Source organism: Octopus bimaculoides, chromosome 1 (genome assembly GCF_046866305.1).
Source record: "Octopus bimaculoides isolate indiv1 chromosome 1, ASM4686630v1, whole genome shotgun sequence".
NCBI classification, from domain to species: domain Eukaryota; kingdom Metazoa; phylum Mollusca; class Cephalopoda; order Octopoda; family Octopodidae; genus Octopus; species Octopus bimaculoides.
In genome coordinates this window covers 99,153,163-99,171,639 of record NC_142928.1, presented here as the reverse complement: position 1 = coordinate 99,171,639, position 18,477 = coordinate 99,153,163, and the positions used below count along the sequence as shown (strand labels likewise).

General features: G+C 35.2%; 1 protein-coding gene across 4 annotated transcripts in view; it reads left to right on the top strand.

Moving 5' to 3' along the window:
- Positions 1 to 18,477, top strand: part of LOC106876175 (uncharacterized) — a 130,147-nt gene that overhangs the window by 99,305 nt on the left and 12,365 nt on the right. For 2 of the 4 annotated variants that reach the window (XM_089354558.1, XM_089354555.1), the window contains exons 23-24: positions 13,576 to 13,751; positions 16,302 to 16,431. In XM_089354558.1, coding sequence (XP_089210684.1) covers positions 13,576 to 13,751; positions 16,302 to 16,431 — 306 coding nt within the window. Of the gene's footprint in view, positions 1 to 96; positions 180 to 13,575; positions 13,752 to 16,301; positions 16,432 to 18,477 lie in introns of those variants that run through there. The other 2 variants (XR_016242472.1, XM_089354563.1) reach the window with 2 other exon arrangements.

Genomic DNA, 18,477 nt, shown 5'->3' with positions numbered 1-18,477 from the left:
TATGCACGGTTTTGGCATGTTTCTCAGCACAAGAATCTATTACTAGCACATAAAAACATGTATTATGTCTATCAAATACTATTTGTCTCTCACCAGATGGAGTACTTTTTTAGTGGATCTTAACATTACAGAACAGTACACAATATATATATATGTATGTATGTATATATATATATATATATATATATATATATATATATATATATATATATATATATATATATATATAAAGATATATATATATATAAGTTCAAAAAAACACAAAAAACAATAACAAAAAAACAACAAAGTGAGGACGTGATACGGATAGTGTTATTGGACGCTCGGGAACGGAAAGAGAGAGAGTATGACGTTTCGGGCGGAGCCCTTCGTTGGAAAGACGGAAAGTTCAAAGAATGGAAAAACGGAGGAAGAGAAAATCGGCACCGATGCCCACGAGGTTACATATATATATATATATATATATATATATATATATATATATATATATATATATGCATATATATAAGAGAAAAGGTAAGTTCAAAAAGAACAATTCAAACTTTTGGGGGGATCCAAAAAGAGAGAAAAGGTGATTTCTAATAAGGATTCATCATACTCATGAAAATCAGCCAAAACATTGATAGTGTTCCCACATGGTGATGGATGACAGGCAATTGACTATAAATCAAATAGTCCATGCTATTAGCATATTCTGTGAGAGAGTTGAAAATATTCAGCACAATGAACTTGGCATGATGGAGGTTTTTGCTTGTTGGGTTCCACATCTTGTAACACCCAGTCAAAAGTGCACAAGGCTGATCACATCATGGAAAAATCTGAAATTGTTTGAGGCAGATCCAGCTGCTTTCCTTGAACTTTCCTAAGCCAGGATAAGTGTTGGCTTCATATATAGAATCAAGATAACGCAGAGATAATTCAGAATCAAAAGGAGTTCAGCCTTGCCCAAAGCAAGATGACTGGTGTTACAAAAATGTACCCAATACATTCTGCAAAGTGGTTGATGTTAGAATATACAGCCTTAGAAGCCATACCAAAACTGAGATGCTGGAACAGGATCCTGTCAAACCAGTCAATCCATGCCATCATGGAAAGCATCCTTAAAATGATGATGATGATGGTGGTGGTGGTGGTGGTGGTGGCGGTGGCGGCAGTGGTGGCGATGGTGGTGGCGGCAGTGGTGGCGGTGGTGGCGGCAATGGCAGCAGTGACGATGATGATGATGGATTCTTTTGAGCAATTTTCAGGTTTTGATGAATACAGTTGAGTTCCCCACAGTTTACATTTGCATTGACATTAGTATATGGAGACAATGCATTTTCAGATTCATCCAGACTTCTTGGCTCTAGTTTTAGTTAGCAGAATATTTGTTATATTCTCTGATAAAATTCATTGTTGTTGCTGTAAAAGTCAAGTAACAAATGTTGCACTCTCTTTGCCCAAAGTATTGTATTCCAGATACATAGGGAAAAACTTGTGTTGCTCTTTGTCTGAAGTATCAGCTGCTACTGAAAAGAACAAATCATATTCTTCAATATAACTCTGTGTGCTTTTGTACTGAGCATGATGCTTGTTTATTTTCACATTGAGCCTTTGTTTTCATTTTGCAACATGTTGCACTATTTTACTATAAATGGATCACTATGTATTTCTTTATCAACTTTCACTCCTAAATAAACACGATCGCCACACACCTTATGTGTGTTGATGCTTAGCAACATAATACACTTTACACAATTTAGCAGTTAAGAATTTTGTCAGCTTGAGATGATTGACTTAAGGAAAAATAATAACAATCACGATGTCCCAGTAATCTGAGAGTAAACTACAAGGTTGTGCTGAAATGTTCCTGGCTTTAAGGGTATTGTGAAAGGCTTGGCTGGTGGACCAACCTTCCAAATGCTTTAACAGGGTTTAGTAAAACTGAAGGACTGCTGCAATAAGTGTGTGAATCTGAGAGGGGAATATGTTGAATAAAATCATAATTAACTTATCGCCTTGTATTTTCTTTTACCCAAAGCCAGGAACTTTTCAGTACCCCATCATATATATATTCTACCTTTATTATTTTAACCTAAAACTTCGTTCAAATTGTATTTTAAACGAAAAATTCGTTAAGTTGGTTTTTGCATATAATATTCTTGTTAGCTTATATTATAATGAACGTAGGGTTGGTTATGGAATGTTTATAATTTTGATACTTTTAATAATATTTTTCTATCTTAATATAATAAGTATTTTATCTACATTCATTTGTTATTTATTGTTTGTTGATATATACATTCTTTTATTATCATTATTGTTGTATTTTGACTTGAAGATTAGCTATATTTTTGAATAGAATTGATTTTTAATAGTTTTAATCGATTTAAATTATCTTTCTATTTGAAAATTGGTTATGAAACATATGTAGTAGTTTTATTATCTTTATCTTATGATATTTACTTTGTATTATATTATACTTATTTATTGTGCTTTTACTTATTAATTTTTCTATATGTGACAGTGGATTTTCATCAATGAGTTCATGAACCTCGGTTCTTTTCCCTAAAACTATATATATTTATATATATATATATATATAATTTATTAATAAGGGTAGAAATTGATATTAATCAATTAAAACCAGTGGTCTAGCATATTAAAAAAATCCGAAGATTAAAATTGTATTACATACAAAAATAAGAGGACTGACCAACAAAAGTGGACTCCTATATGCTAGAAATAGATGCCAAATCATCTAACCACGAAAAAATATGTTCTCAGTAAAAATTTAGCGACACAACAGACTGTAAAAGGGCAAGACAAATGAAAAAATACTAAATAAAAAAAAAAAGATTAACCTACGTACCATGGTTTCACCTGTTAGAATTTACATAAGTAAATATCTGCAGGATCATCAGTGTAGTCTGTCGATTTATAAAATATAATTTCCAGAACTAGACACAAGACGTCCACCCGAAAGGGAGCACATGTAGAGTTCTACAAATTACATTCAGTGTATCCTTTCAAATGTCTTCAATCTGGCGCGCTAAGTCCAGAAATAACTCTGCAGTTAATAAAGTTTTGCAGCTAATTTACCGGTTTGAGAACATCATTATTTAAAATTTATTAATAAGGGTAGAAATTGATATTAATCAATTAAAACCAGTGGTCTGGCATATTAAAATGTCATTCTTCACACTGCCCTTGAACAGCCTTCCTTCTGATATGTGTCAGCAACCTGATTTGTACACATCATATAACATAACATTATGGTTTGACTAAATTTTCAACTGACTATATATACTTTAAGCAAAAGAAAATCAGCGAAGAGGAATAATTCAATGTGGCCAGTGACATGTATTTGAACAACATAGACAAATACTATACAATATAAATTCTTGATTTATTAGAGTTATCTCTGTTTCTAAAGTATATGTTACAATTACCAAAAGGCAATTAAAACCAGCTGCATATGAAAAGGAGAGATAATCGCAAGACTCAAGAATTCTCCAAGGTTGACATACCATTAAGGACAAGAACATGCTTATTGTCTGGAGATAAGAGGACAATGGTGAACACATATTTCTGCCTCAGTAAGCATCATCAGCATAACAACTGTCTGGCCTTATCTTCAGTAGTGAAGAGACTGAGACCTATATAAAAAGAATAAAATACATTTATGGTCTAGGTAATTTGCATAATTAAAAAAAATTGAGCTGAGGGAAATAACTTAAAGTGGGCAGTGTCATATAGTTGAAAAACATAGACAAATACAGGTGTATCAAATATCATATAACTTAAGCTCTTGATTTATCTTGAGGATGTGTTTAAAAAAAAAAACATTGAAGATCTTGACTGGGAAAAACCCCTCACACACCTTAATGTTGTAAAACAAAGAATTGTCAGGATAAAACATTAGAGTTAAAAATAAACTTAGTGCATAAGAAAATCAGACATTTCATTCTTAATGACCTGATATATATATTAATCAATGAAATTCCAACTTAGTCAGATTTTCACATTTTATTATATGTGATTTTTACAATTTTACAATATTGAAATAAACTAGTACTTTCATGCATTACACAATCATCAGGTTTATGTAGTGACAGTCATGTTCTACAACTAACAACAGTTGTGGAACATGACTGTCACTACATAAACCTTATGATTACGTAACTGTTGTAGTGAAAATGGTACACTCCTTCCTACATGATAAAGTGGTATGACGTAACCACTATAAAGTCAGGCAGTCAGTCGTTGTAAGAGGCCAGTAGTAGTAGAGTTATTGTATGAGTTCTCAATTGGAGTGTCAGTTACGTGATATATACGAGTTCAAGTTACCATCAAAGTAGACATTTTAAAGTTATTGTCTTACAGAGCCATCAGCAATATCATGATAGATGAGTCAAAGATAATAAGATGTGGAATACCACCACAACATAATAGTGGCAACAAGAGTATTACAGTACCGACAATAACATACAAGTGGATGAGGATCCACATTATAACAGCGGTGATGAGGATATAAACAATTTGTGTGGACAACGTTGAAAAAAAATTTATTTTTCACAAAAAATAAACAATTTACGTGGATGACGTTGAAAAAGTTTTCACGTGAAGAAATTAAAAACTCAACAGAGGAGTAACAAAAATTTTTGTTGTATATATTTTACGAAAATCTGTAAAATTATGGAAAACTTGTCAGAGGGTTTAGTTGAGTTGCAAAAACAGCAACAACAACAACTCAAAGAACAACAAGAACAACAACAAATGTTACAGAAACAAATGCTACAACTAATGAAGTTGGTAACAAAACTAGAAAATACGTTTTCGCCAGACCATGTAGCAAATTCAGTAAATAAATTTACATATGACCCGAAAGACAGAATCACTTTTGAGGCATATTACTGAAGATTTGAACAAATTTTTGAAAAAGAATGCCAAGACTGGATGGACGAAATGAAAACATGTAAAATTCTGAGGTAACTGGTGATGATAGAGCATGAGAAATACTGTAACTCTATATTGCCTAAAAAAGTTTCTGACATAAATTTCAAAGACACAGTTGACATTTTATGTAAAATGTTCAGTGAAAAAACATCATTAACCAACACATATTGGAAGTGTTTGAACACTGAGAAAAACAATGGCAAAGACTTTACTACATATGTAGTTAGAGTGAACAGAGAGTGAGAGAGATTTAAATTGGATAAACCAACTCCAGATTCGTCCAAGTGCCTGATTTTTGCTCAGGGACTTACTGCTAAAAAGGACACAGAAGTCAGAATGAAAATTCCTTGCAAAGCTGAAAATGGATCAGGATATAAGTCTCCAGAAAATGTCAGAAGAGTGCAATATGATATTAAAAGTAAGGCACAACACAAGAAATCCAACACAGAGATTGTTTACAGATAAAACCAGTGCAAAAGAGTCAGAAGACAGATAAAGTGTTTCACAAAAAACACGATTTACATCAGGAGATAAACTCATGTATGGTATGTGGTGGTAGGTACTTGAGAAAAGAGTGACTGTTCAAAAATGTGAAGTGTTTTCATTGTGGAAATACAGAACACATTAAATTGCACTGCAGAACTAAGATAACAAAAAATTGAACCAAACGAGAAAAAATAAATAGTTTGTTATAGCAAACAGAAAATTCATAAAGGTGAGAATCAAAACCACTAGTGTCAAAATGCAATTAGACATGAGTAGTGACATCACTATCATAAATGAAAAAACATGGCGACAAATCAGTAAGCTGAAATAAATTAAATCAAATAAAGTAGCATATGTTGTTACAGGAAAGAAATTATATTTCATCGACGAATGTATTTGCAATGTAACTTTTCAAGGTGAAATGAAAAGGACAATGAAAAGATCACTTAACCTATTTGGCACAGAATGCATGGAGTTATTCAAAATGTGGGATACTTCCATTAGTGTTCTCTGTGAAAATGCAGTCGGTGCAGTCGAAAATTTGAATGATGTCGAACAACTGAGACAAAAAATTTTTTTAATTGTTTCCAAATGTTTTTTTTGGAAGAAATGGCTGTATGACACATTCCAGGTACCAACACCATTACAGATGGTTGAACCAACGTGTACAAGTGGAATAAAAAGGAAGAACACAGAGTTCCTACAAATAGACACCAAAAAGAAAAAATATTAAGTTGAAAAAAGAAAATGCTAAAAAGGGAAGGGTGAGGTGAATAAAGTAAAATAAAATTACTTGCTTCTCAAAGAAAAAAATACTAAAAGGAGAGATGTAGTGAAAATGGCACACTCCTTTGCACATGACATTTATTTTCTATCAGTTGTGTTATCATTTTATGGCTGGAAGCTGGTCTGTGGTTGAGTTGGTAGCAGCTGGTCTCCTCTGTGTGCATCCTTGAATGACTGACTGGTCCGGTATTATTGTTAGAAGTTTATCCAATGTTTTTTGTTTAGTGTTTCAGTAGTGGTTCCTTTTTATATTTTTGACTACTTTAGGCAGGCAGTTGAACAGTTGAGGACCTCCAAATATCAGACTCGTACAATAAAGTGATTTTGCTCATGATTACAAAGGTGGTATATTTGGAATCTGACAGTGTCTAACACTTCAAGCATTAAAATTCTCTATAATGTTGAAGTTTGGAACAGGATTTTCCATACATATGTAATAGTATATCTCTCTCTTCAGCATTCAAGATAGTAGAGATGCAACACTTTCAAATATTCCCAATAGTTAAGGCTTTTAACCAAAGGTATTTTACTGGTGAATGTTCTTTGTAACCTTCAATTTCTTCTATGAGACCAAAGCTGTGAGCTGTAATCTAACCTGCTCAGAAATCTGGTTTTCCATTCAGTAAGCCGAACTACTGGCTCTCTTGTCACAAAGGTTTGTGAATCCATCCTATGAGATGTCTGCATTTAGATATCAGTTTGGTGATGTGGCTAATGAAAGATGCATCATTTGACAAGATTACTCGTAACTCCTGTATGTCTTTAGCGCTCTGAATCATTCTGGTATCAAATATTGTGATTTGTGTGTATTCCCTCTGTAATGAAGAAACTGAAATTTTGATATATTAAATTTCATATTGTTTTAATCCACCCATTAATAAATGAGGTTTAGCTCATTTTGGAGTGTGAAAGTATCTTTTAGAGTTTGGATAGTCATTGATATTTTTGAATCATTGGCATCATTGATGTGTGCACTTGTGATAGGTCAATGTAATAGGTCAATGTGCACTTGTGATAGGTCAATGATAAATAATAATAGTCCTAGAATCATTCCTTGAGGCATATTACTTATTACAGGTGACTTTGCAGATAGAAAACTATATGCAGCAACAGATTGGCTCTTACCATGTAGGATGTCCAAAGAGCCATTTTCTGAGTTTTCCTGTTATACCAAGATCCCTTAACTTATGACAGATGATTAAATGAACAATCTTATCAAATGCCTTAACAAGATTAAAGTATATACAGTCAGTGTCCTTTCTTCTCAAATGATTTTTAAGAATAGTGTTATGGTGTTGTAATAGTTGTGTAAGGCAACTTCATCCAAAAACCATGCTATATGTCATCTATGAGATTCTTTAATTCTATTTTGGACAATGCATTTGATAATTTTAGATGCTTGAGATGTGAGAGAATCAGGTCTGTAATTTTTAGCTTCAGCCCTGTTACCCTCCTTTGTGTATAGATGTTAGTATTGTGTCTTTTAGTGGGTCTGATAATTCGCCAGTATATAGTGACTTTTGAAATAGTACCTCTAATGGCTTCACGAAGCTGTTTTTGTATGTTTTTAGCAGCATAGCTGGGAGACCATCTGGTCTAGATGCTGAGTTTCAATCTAGGTCATTAGCTGTAAGTATGTCACCTTTCATAATATCGTTAATTTTCAGATGTGTCTGCAGTTGAGTCCTGGGGATCAGAGAATTCATTCTGTTCATATATTATTTCATAAACTATAGGTTGGGAATATGCAATGTCATAATGATAACTCAAGAATGTGTAAATTTGTGATGAATCATTTGTCTATGATCCATTTTGATCCATTAGAGAGCCAATCTGGTTTTGTGTAGCTAATTTTTCTTTAGCTAAGTGGCATAAGAACTTAGAAATACATTTTATATTTTACACTGCTTGTTGTTCCCTTTGCTAAACTTCTTTTTCATGAGATAGTTTAGGTCCAGTTCGATGTTCCTTTTCTTTTTCTTCTCAATTGCATCTGTTGAGAGAGTTTGGTTTTTTAGTTGTTTTGTTGGTTTGGTTCTGTTACACATTAGTATCCATCTGTCTTGTGGAATCAAGTGCTTGTGAGAATAGACGAGTTTATATGGAGCATGCTTTTAGCGGATCCTGATTATCTCTTCATACAGAAACTTCATTCCCTCGTTAACATTGGGGTTCCCAATATGTGGAGACCAGTTTGTTTAGAGGATTTCAGTTTCGGTTTCCTTTCACTTGGCCTTCCTGAAATTCAAGTTCATGTGGAGTCAGTCATATTTGATGTTATTTGTGTGTTGCCATCTTTGATAATTGTATAATGCTGTGGTCGAAAATAGCTGTGGGAATGACCTGAACATTGTGAATGAAACCTGTATTGGTGGTAAATACAAGGTCAAGTATGTTGGATGGGTAATAATTTGCTGCATGAGGAAGTCTTTAGTGGTATCGAGAAGAACATTCATATCTCTCCTGTTCAGTTGTTTAATTTCAGGTTGAATATAGCCCTCAGGTCAGCTGAGACTAGGAAAATTAAAGTCTCCTGTTAAAAGTACATTGGCCCATGGGCTGGGCTCATTTGGGATTTGACTTATGTGTGACAAAGCATCTTTGAAAGTGATCTCTGAAGTTAGATGCATCAGCAAGACAGTAGGTAATACCTATGATCAAACTGGGGTCAGTCACATACATTATTAGTGTATTGCACACTGTGTTGGATTTGGAGAGGAGGACGTTTGTTGCCAGGTCTTCTTGGATGGAAATTGCTATTTCTCCTTCTTTCTGTATTTTGTGGTCAGCTCTGAGTAGTACATAACCTGGCATATGTAATTCCGCATTGAACATGTCTGGACTCTGGTGCATTTCACTTAGTGCTACACATATTTTCTATTCTCACTGTACAAGGTCTCTAAGATATGATACTTTTGTTTTATTTGTGAAGTGTGAAAGACCTCATACATTTGGCATTATTATTGAGTTGAGTTTGTCGGTTAAGGACAGCAATGTTAAAGTTGTACACTGGGGTAATAGCAGTGGTTGGTGCTGTGTGAAAGCTAGAAGTTTTTCTTTTTTTTTTTTCTAAACTTCTTTTGCCAGATTCATCATCACTAGAAAAGAATTTTCATGTTTTGAGAGGGGTTGATGTCTGGAGTTGTTGAGGTTGCACTGTTCAATACGGTTATAGTTATATTGTTTGCGACTTGATTTTACTATTATACCCAGTAGATATCTGGGTGACTTCTGGGTTTTAATGAAAGTCTGGACCAACACTGCCACTGTAAGAGATGTTTCTACTGTGGATTTGGTGGTGGTTTGGTGTCATGCTTTTACTAGTGTATCAATTCCCTGAAAGATGAACGAAGGGACAATCACACCTCAGGAATAATCTTTTGTGTTGGGAATAGCAACAGATTTTGGGATTCTGGGTTACATGTGTAAAAGTTATTAAGTGTGATTTAGTGTTTTGTTGTAGTGGTGAAGGTGGTGGTGGTATAAGATGTGTAGTTTGGTGTTGGCTGGTATTGCTTGTAGAAATTGTGTGTTTTGTCCTAAGTAAATGGGTGAAATTGCAGTCACTGCATATGCATAGTCTCTTGTGTTGAGAAAAGTGGCATATTTTGGAGTTTTATGTGTTCATAATTTTATTTTATTTACAGTTGGAAGATTTACCATGGAGCTGTCAGGTATACATTCAGACTGGGGTGGACAGTGGGGGGTGGGGGCTAGTGATTCTTCACTAATTGAAGTAGTAGTAGTGGTAATGGTAGTAGCCGTACAAAAGGATAACAATGGTGATGATGGATGTCTTGTATCATTCTGAGAATTTTAGTGGCCTGACTGTGGAAAAAAGTACTAGGGACTGTGTTGTTTAATGGGTCATCAATTGTTCTAGTATTGGAGAGTGACTTCCAATACTGATCTTGTCATTGCTATTGTTTAGTTGTGGTAAGGGTAGTATCAGTAGAACATGATGGCAATGATGACGAGGGGGCCAGTTGTGGTACTCAGAGGAAATGAGGAAGTGGATAGCTTAACTGTGATTGCTCTTGATTCTGGAGTTTAATAGTTCATCAATTGTGCTAGTACTGAGGAGTGACCATGGTTGATGTTTATATATATTGTTGCTATTATGTTAAACTGTTGCATGTCCAAATTTAGCCAAATGGGTTTTTTTTTTCATTTTGGTCAAACTATCATATCTCAGCTGACAAGATATCAAAAATTGTCAAAGTGTAGTACAATGGTTTTGCTATGGAATGGTGAAACTATTTTTTTCTTTTTTTGAAAAAGCAACGTTTTGGACTTACAACACTTTTGCAACAGTGTATATGCACAAACACACACACATATATATTACATGTATAACTTTAATGTTGAGGAAGCTTTAGTTCAGTAACATATCTTTCTAGGAATTTTGTGAGAGTTTTCTTTTTATTTAGTTTTGTTCTTTGTTTTTATTTTGTGAAGAAACTTAACTTCAAACAACTTTTTACCAATCAATTTTTAGACACTGTTTTCTAAGCATGAGAAAGGTGAGTAGGGGTACAATATTGAATTTTGCACCCCCACAAATTTTAGGGGGTGCAAGTGCACCCCCTGCATCCCCTGTTTCCGGGCCCTTGTGTGTGTGTGTGTGTGTGTGTGTGTGTGTGTGTGTGTGTGTGTGTGTGTGTGTGTGTGTGTGTGTGTGTGTGTGTGTGTGTGGTTGGTTGTTGACACACTTTTCTGCCTTGTAAGGGTAATTTATCTAGTATTTCTGTTGTTCTAACGGCAACTCTGCATTCAAAGAAATATTAACTTATTTGTATCATACAATACACATTTCAGTGCTTCTAATAAAAAACAACAAATATTTGTTTTTTACATTTATACACATATAAAATGGCGGTGCCCCAGCATGGCCACAGCTCATGAGCTGAAACTAGATAAAATGAAAATGAAAAATAGATGTTCTATAAAGCTAAAGTATTTAGCATCTAATTCGGCAGATGAATTTGTTAGCAGGCAGTTTAGCTTAATATATATATATATATACATATATATATATATATATATATATATATATATATATATATATATATATATATGTACATACATATTTACATATATATATATGTATATATATACGTATATCATCATCATCGTTTAACGTCCGCTTTCCATGCTAGCATGGGTTGGACGATTTGACTGAGGACTGGTGAAACCGGATGGCAACACCAGGCTCCAGTCTGATTTGGCAGAGTTTCTACAGCTGGATGCCCTTCCTAACGCCAACCACTCAGAGAGTGTAGTGGGTGCTTTTACGTGTCACCCGCACGAAAACGGCCACGCTCGAAATGGTGTCTTTTATGTGCCACCCGCACAAGCTAGTCCAGGGGCACTGGCAATGATCTCGCTCGAAAATCCTACAGGAGCCAGTCAGGCGGTACTGGCAACGGCCACGCTCAAAATGGTGCATCTCATGTGCCACCCGCACAAGAACCAGTCCAGGGGCACTGGCAACGATCTTACTTGGCTTGCCGGGTCTTCTCACGCACAGCACATTTCCAAAGGTCTCGGTCCGTAGTCATCGCCTCGGTGAGGCCCAATGTACGAAGGTCTTGCCTCACCACCTCAGCCCAGGTCTTCCTGGGCCTACCTCTTCCACGGGTTCCCTCAACTGTTAGGGTGTGGCACTTTTTTACGCAGCTATCCTCCTCCATTCTCACCACATGTCCATACCAGCGCAATCGTCTCTCTTGCACGCCACAACTGATGCTTCTAATGTTCAGCTTTTCTCTCAAGATACTTACACTCTGACGGGTATTCACATTGACATTACACATCCAACGGAGCATACTGGCTTCATTCCTTGCGAGCTTACGTATGTCCTCAGCAGTTACAGCCCATGTTTCACTGCCATGTAGCATGGTTGTTCGTACGCATGCGTCATACAGTCTGCCTTTTACTCTGAGTGAGAGTCCCTTTGTCGCCAGCAGGGGTAAGAGCTCTCTAAACTTTGCCCAGGCTATTCTTATTCTAGCAGCTACACTTTCAGCGCACCCACCCCCACTACTAACTTGGTCGCCCAGATAGCGGAAGCTATCGACTACCTCTAGTTTTTCACCCTGGAATGAGATAGAAGTTGTTTCCTGTTTGTTTGCAGTCTTTATTGCACCTGAACATCTGCCACAAACAAAAACTAACTTGCTAGTTAACCTGCCTTTGATGTTGCTGCACCTCTTATGTGTCCATAGCTTGCACCGGGTACATCTTATACTACCTACTCCTTTTCTACATACTGAGCAGGGCCATCTACCTGAAGGGGTTTGTGTTTTATCTACCTTCCTACTTATTAGGATTTTGGTTTTAGCTAGGTTGACTCTAAGGCCCTTCAATTCTAGACCTTGCTTCCACACCTGAAACTTCTCCTCTAGTTCTGATACGTATATATATATATATATATATATATATATATATATATACACATACATATTTACATATATATATATATATATATATATATATATACATACATTAATTAAAAGTATTACTTAAAAGTATTACTTTCGAATTTTGCTTAAACACTAATGCAATTTCATAACTTCGCTTGCATGGAGTTTAAAATATTTATAATAATATTACCACATGAATCAGAAAGGAAATCAAAGGAGTGAGCTTAAAGCAGCTGTTTTTGCATGTGTTCTCAAAGGCTTTTAAGTAAAAGAACATAAAAATAAACATTTCCTTCAAACTTTTATTTCATATTTCAAATAATATTCAAACAATGAATATTTCAAAAGAAAATCAAGGTCGATTTACCAACTGATGAATGGAAACAAGTAATTCTGAGTACTAGAAATTGGAGCTTTTCAGTTATATTGTATTAAAGAATACTTTACATTTGTATTGAGGCCTACAATTTATTGCTTCTAGTGAATCAACAGGGATATATATATATATATATATATATATATATATATATATATATATATATATATATATATATATATAAAATCATCATCATCATATATATATATAATATACAATGTGGCTGAGTATTTATCTATACACATATAAACACAAATAAAATTTTATCAGCCAGAAATTTTTAACTACTGCATATTGTGTCCACTTTGAAGTTCAGCTGTATTCAACATGGCCAGAAGTTTTGTAGGGACTAGTATGATATTGTCAGAGTTTATTTCAGGTTTATTTAAAAGTAATTCCTAGCCATCAGAGATTTTAGGTGGAGTGATGAAATCATTTTTCTGACTGATCAGGAGCATATTCTGTGTAATTTAATCTGTACCTGATTTTTGTTGTTTTTTTAAAATCTGTTCTCATTGACCCAGTTAGATGTTGATATATATATATGTATATTTTTTATTACAGTTAATTCATCCTTTATTTGATGATAAAACTTGTCTGTTAATACAAATCTTAGGATTAAAGATTCTTTCACCAAACTTTCAACAATCCAAACCCTTGAGTCCAGAAGACTCAGAAGAAGAAATTCAGCTTGGTCCTGCCAAGTTTGTCTGCTGGACAGCAATAAATATCTTTGAAGGGTGAGTCATTACTTAAATTTTTTCTCCTTTTGTTATTATCATCGCATAGTCCCATTGCAAAGTCCAGTCTTTAATGCTGTGTGGGGGCTTGTGTGCCACAGTAGCCCTGAGAGCTATGCCAGAGGTGCATAAGCTCATGTTAAGGCCTCCCATGCTGGACAGGTCAAAGAACAGATACCAGACTAATATGGACCATCTCTCCCAAGAGGTAAAAATGGGTTTGCATAGAACTAACACCCTTACCTAGAAAACAAGCAAGGTTACAGAACATTGATAACAATTCAACACCAACAGAATGTGGAAGAAGTGGAAGAAGGCCCAGAGTTGAAAACTAGAGAAAAGTTGCCAATGGCCTATGTTCCAAAGGAAGTGAAAAACTTAAGCAAGTATCACATAGTCTCAGCAAGAAGAGTAAGATCTTTGTAGACTTTCCTCAGCTAGTGATACTTTTATGGGCTTTCTTCTGTACTAGTGGGGTCAATACACTTGCTGTTTAACTTGATCTACTACTGTCTATGTCTGTTAGAAAAGTGTTGACTAGGTAGGTTTTTCAGAAAGATCCTGCTCTGGGAAGGTAGGACTTAGTGACCCTGATTATGGGGTTGAGATAGGAACGATTGGATGGGAAGAGAACGTGGGATGCGGCTTACTATTTCAGAGGAATAGAAACCATTGACACAAAGATAATATAGCCTAGTGGTGACAGCAGCGTGGTGAGTATATTGTTAGCTAAAAAACAAAAATTAGATAGCTTTTCTTCTTCAATTCAACAGAATATATTTGTGTATATCAATAGCAATGTCCCATTTAAAAGTGCAGTACTATACTGTAAATTGTGTTTGGTATTCATAGAAGGCCAGCAACTGTTCAAGTATCTTCTGATGGTTAAATCTGTAAGAAATTCATGAAGTTTTAGGTCTGATTCCACTGCATGACATTTTGGGGAAGAGTAATTTTCCATAGTTTCAAATTTGATTCAAGCCTAATAAGTCAAATTGGGTGGGTGGAAACTGTGCAGAAAATTGTATGATGCATTGTACTAGTCTGTAATTTAAAAGTCCAGCTTTGTCTCTTGTTATGTGACATTGATTCTATATGAGTATTATGTTAAGAGTAAAAGTATCTGTGAAATATTCAGTCACTGGCATGCTAATTCAATGAACAAGTAGTTCAGTTAATTGAACAACTGAATATTCACCATAGAAACTGAATGAGGTCCATTCACTTACCTTACATGTGTGTGTGTGTGTGTGTGTGTGTGTGTGTGTGTGAGTTATTGTAAATAGTGTCCTTCATTGGTTCCATTTCATCCATGATCTAAGTGTAGATTTATAACACCTTTAAGCTATGAGTCTTGTTGAATCTTGCGCAGCTTTGAACTTGGATTGAGAGTAGAACTGCTTTTCTCATTTGGTTAGAGAGTACTATTTTTACATTATGTTGCTAGAGAGTATGGTGAGCGTATGATTTGATGATTGGGTTGAAAGTGAATCCCTCCTCCACAATATCAGGCCTTGTGACTATAGTAGAAAGGATTTGTTATATATAAAAATGAAAAAAAAAACCTATTTTCATAGCTTGGCATTGCTGTACCAAAGAAGACCCACCCATCACAACAGAATTGAGATCCAAAAACCAAGGTGCTACATAAAAAGCATTGGTGTAGGTGTTGGTGCCACATGAAGAGCACTGGTTCTGGTACCATGGAAAAAGCACTAGTGCTGGTGCCACATAAAAAGCACTGGTGGTGGTGCCATATAAAAAGCATTGGTGATGGTGTCACATAAAAACAATGGTGGTGGTGCAACATAAAAAAACACTGGTGATGGTGTCATGTAAAAAGCCCCAGTACATTCTGTAAAGTGGTTGTAGTTAGGAAGGGCATCCAACTGTAAAAATCAAGCCAAAACAGACTTTGGAACCTGGCGAGGCTCCTGGCCTTGCCAGTTCCTGTCAAATTGTCTACCCCATGCCTGCAAGGAAAACAGATGTTAAATGATGATGATGATAAGACAAGTGGCAGCTCCCATGGTCTTCTTCTGGATCTCCAGAAAAGTTGGAATGGATTTATCTTTAACCTTGAAAACTGGCTTGAATGTTTATAAGAGACTGAATATGCTAAAGGTTTCCAAAGGAGCAAGTGATAGTGTTAAACCCAGGTTATAAATTAAATTTATGAAAATCAGGAGTGCAGTCTCTCTCTCTTGACTCCTTATTTCTCTTTATGTCTCTGTGATATTCTTTGTTACTCACATATTATTTTTTTGGTGACTTGGTTAAAAGAGTAGGTTCACAGAAACGTAGGTGGAGAATATATTTTGGTATAGTTTCATGCTTTCTGCAAGAGAGTATGTTTTTGTTGTTCTTTTTGTTTAACGCCTAATATCCCTGTCTGAGCAAACACCTCTGTAACCAATCTGCCTTTACTTAGGCACAGTGTACCCAAGACTACATTATTTCAATATGTACTTTTTTAAGATGTTAGAGTTTGGGTTGACTATATAGCAAAGAAGTATTGAGAGAGACTGATTTTCTGTTGTATATTTTCAGAAAATCTGTGAGAAGTGGCCACCATTATCTCCCTTTATTATCTGGACAGCCATCAGAGGAAGTACTCCTGCAACTTTCAAATATGTCAGCACAATCTGTCTTCAGTACACTTCATCCTGGCTCTTGCTATGTAAATCAATTTTTATTATTCTCATTTTTGTAACTTTAAACCCACTAGCATTCAGATTTTTCTGTCAAATGTAATAATCATTCATTCATGTTGTTTTAAATTATTCATGCATTGTCTCATAACCTCAAGATTTTGATGATGTAATTGTTTTTTTTTTAAGAATGACATAATAATGTAGGTGTGAGAAACCAGATCTGGCTGGTTTGAGCATAAAACAAGAATATTTGGGCTGGATATGGTCAGTTTAAATGTTAAAGAGTTAATCTTTACTACATTTTATTCTTTACAGTTATTCTTTGTTTCTTTCTCTGTTGTTACATCTTTCCCACAATTACTTATTATTTTTATGCATGCATGTCCATAACTGTCCTATTACACATTGTTATTTACAAGCTTCCTCTTTTCTTTTTGACTCTCTGTTTCTTCTTGTTGATTTGTTATTTAAAAAATTCTGCCAAGGCCAAATTTACCTTTCATCCTTTCAGAATCAATAAAATAAGTACCAGTCAAACACTGGGGTCAAGTAATTGACTAGTCCTCTTCTCCGAAATATCAGGCCTTGTAACTATAGTAGAAAGGATTTGTTATATATAGAAAAAAAACAAAAAAACTATTTTTATAGCTTGGCATCGCTGTACCGAAGAAGACCCACCCACCACAACAGAACTGAGATCCTAAAACCAAGGTGCTACATAAAAAGCATTGGTGTGGGTGCTGGTGCCACATGAAAAGCACTGGTTCTGGTACCATGGAAAAAGCACTAGTGCTAGTGCCACATAAAAAGCACTGGTGGTAGTGCCATGTAACAAGCATTGGTGGTGGCGGTGCCACATAAAAAACACTGGTGATGGTGCCATGTAAAAAAAACCCAGTATATTCTGTAAAGTGGTTGCAGTTAGGAAAGGCATCCAGCTGTAAAAATCAAACCAAAACAGACTTAGGAACCTGGCGAGGCCCCTGGCCTTGCCAGTTCCTGTCAAACTGTCTACCCCATGCCTGCAAGAAAAACAGATGTTAAATGATGATGATGATAAGACAAGTGGCAGCACTCATGGTCTTCTTCTGGATCTCCAGAAAAGTTGGAATGGATTTATCTTTAACCTTGAAAACTGGTTTGAATGTTTATAAGAGACTGAAAATGCTAAAGGTTTCCAAAGGAACAGGTGGATAGTGTTAAACCCAAATAATAAATTAAATCTATGAAGATCAGGAATGCAGTCTCTCTCTTTTGACTTCTTATTTCTCTTTATGTTTCTGTGATATTCTTTGTTACTCACATATCTTTTTTGTTTTTATTTTCTGTTTTTCCTTATTATCTTTACTACAGTTTCTTACCTAACATTACAATCACCTCTGCTTTCACCCTATATAATATTGTTTTGCTTGTCACAATACATATTAGAGTGTTATGCTTTCAACAACCTTAACAATAGAATGAAATTGATGACAGAGATAAAACCTTTAACCTAATGAAACAAGTTTGAGTGTTATACTTTAAAAATACTTTACTATGGAATGAACTTGAAGACAATTGAAATCATCAGTCTGGAACCCCTATCCTGCTTGGCATATCAATCTCCTGGAAACTGTTCAGAAATGTACACCCAGATGAATACCTGCTATCAGGCATCTACCGTACTCTGAACGTCTTGTTTCTGTGGGCATGAACACATTAAAGTTTCGACATCTGGCAACTGAGTTGTAGACACCAACGAGATTATTCACCATCTTTTCAACAACCTTGGGCACCTTTTTGAATTCCATATGTCTAATACTTGTGGACATGCTTACAAAATCAAAAAACAACATAGCATCCATGACTTTCAGAAACAGTCTTTCATGCTCAGAATTGCTGAAGCATGGATTAAACTCCCCACATCAGTTGTTAGCTGTCAAGACACTACATCCCTCAAAACTTCCATGCTTCCTGAAATTCACCAACAGTACACCTGATGCCTCATCCCTTTCTTTAACAATCTGGGTTAATCCTTTTTTCTGTTAGTTCTAGTACTGATTTCTTACAAAAGTAGAAAATCAGCAATTTGG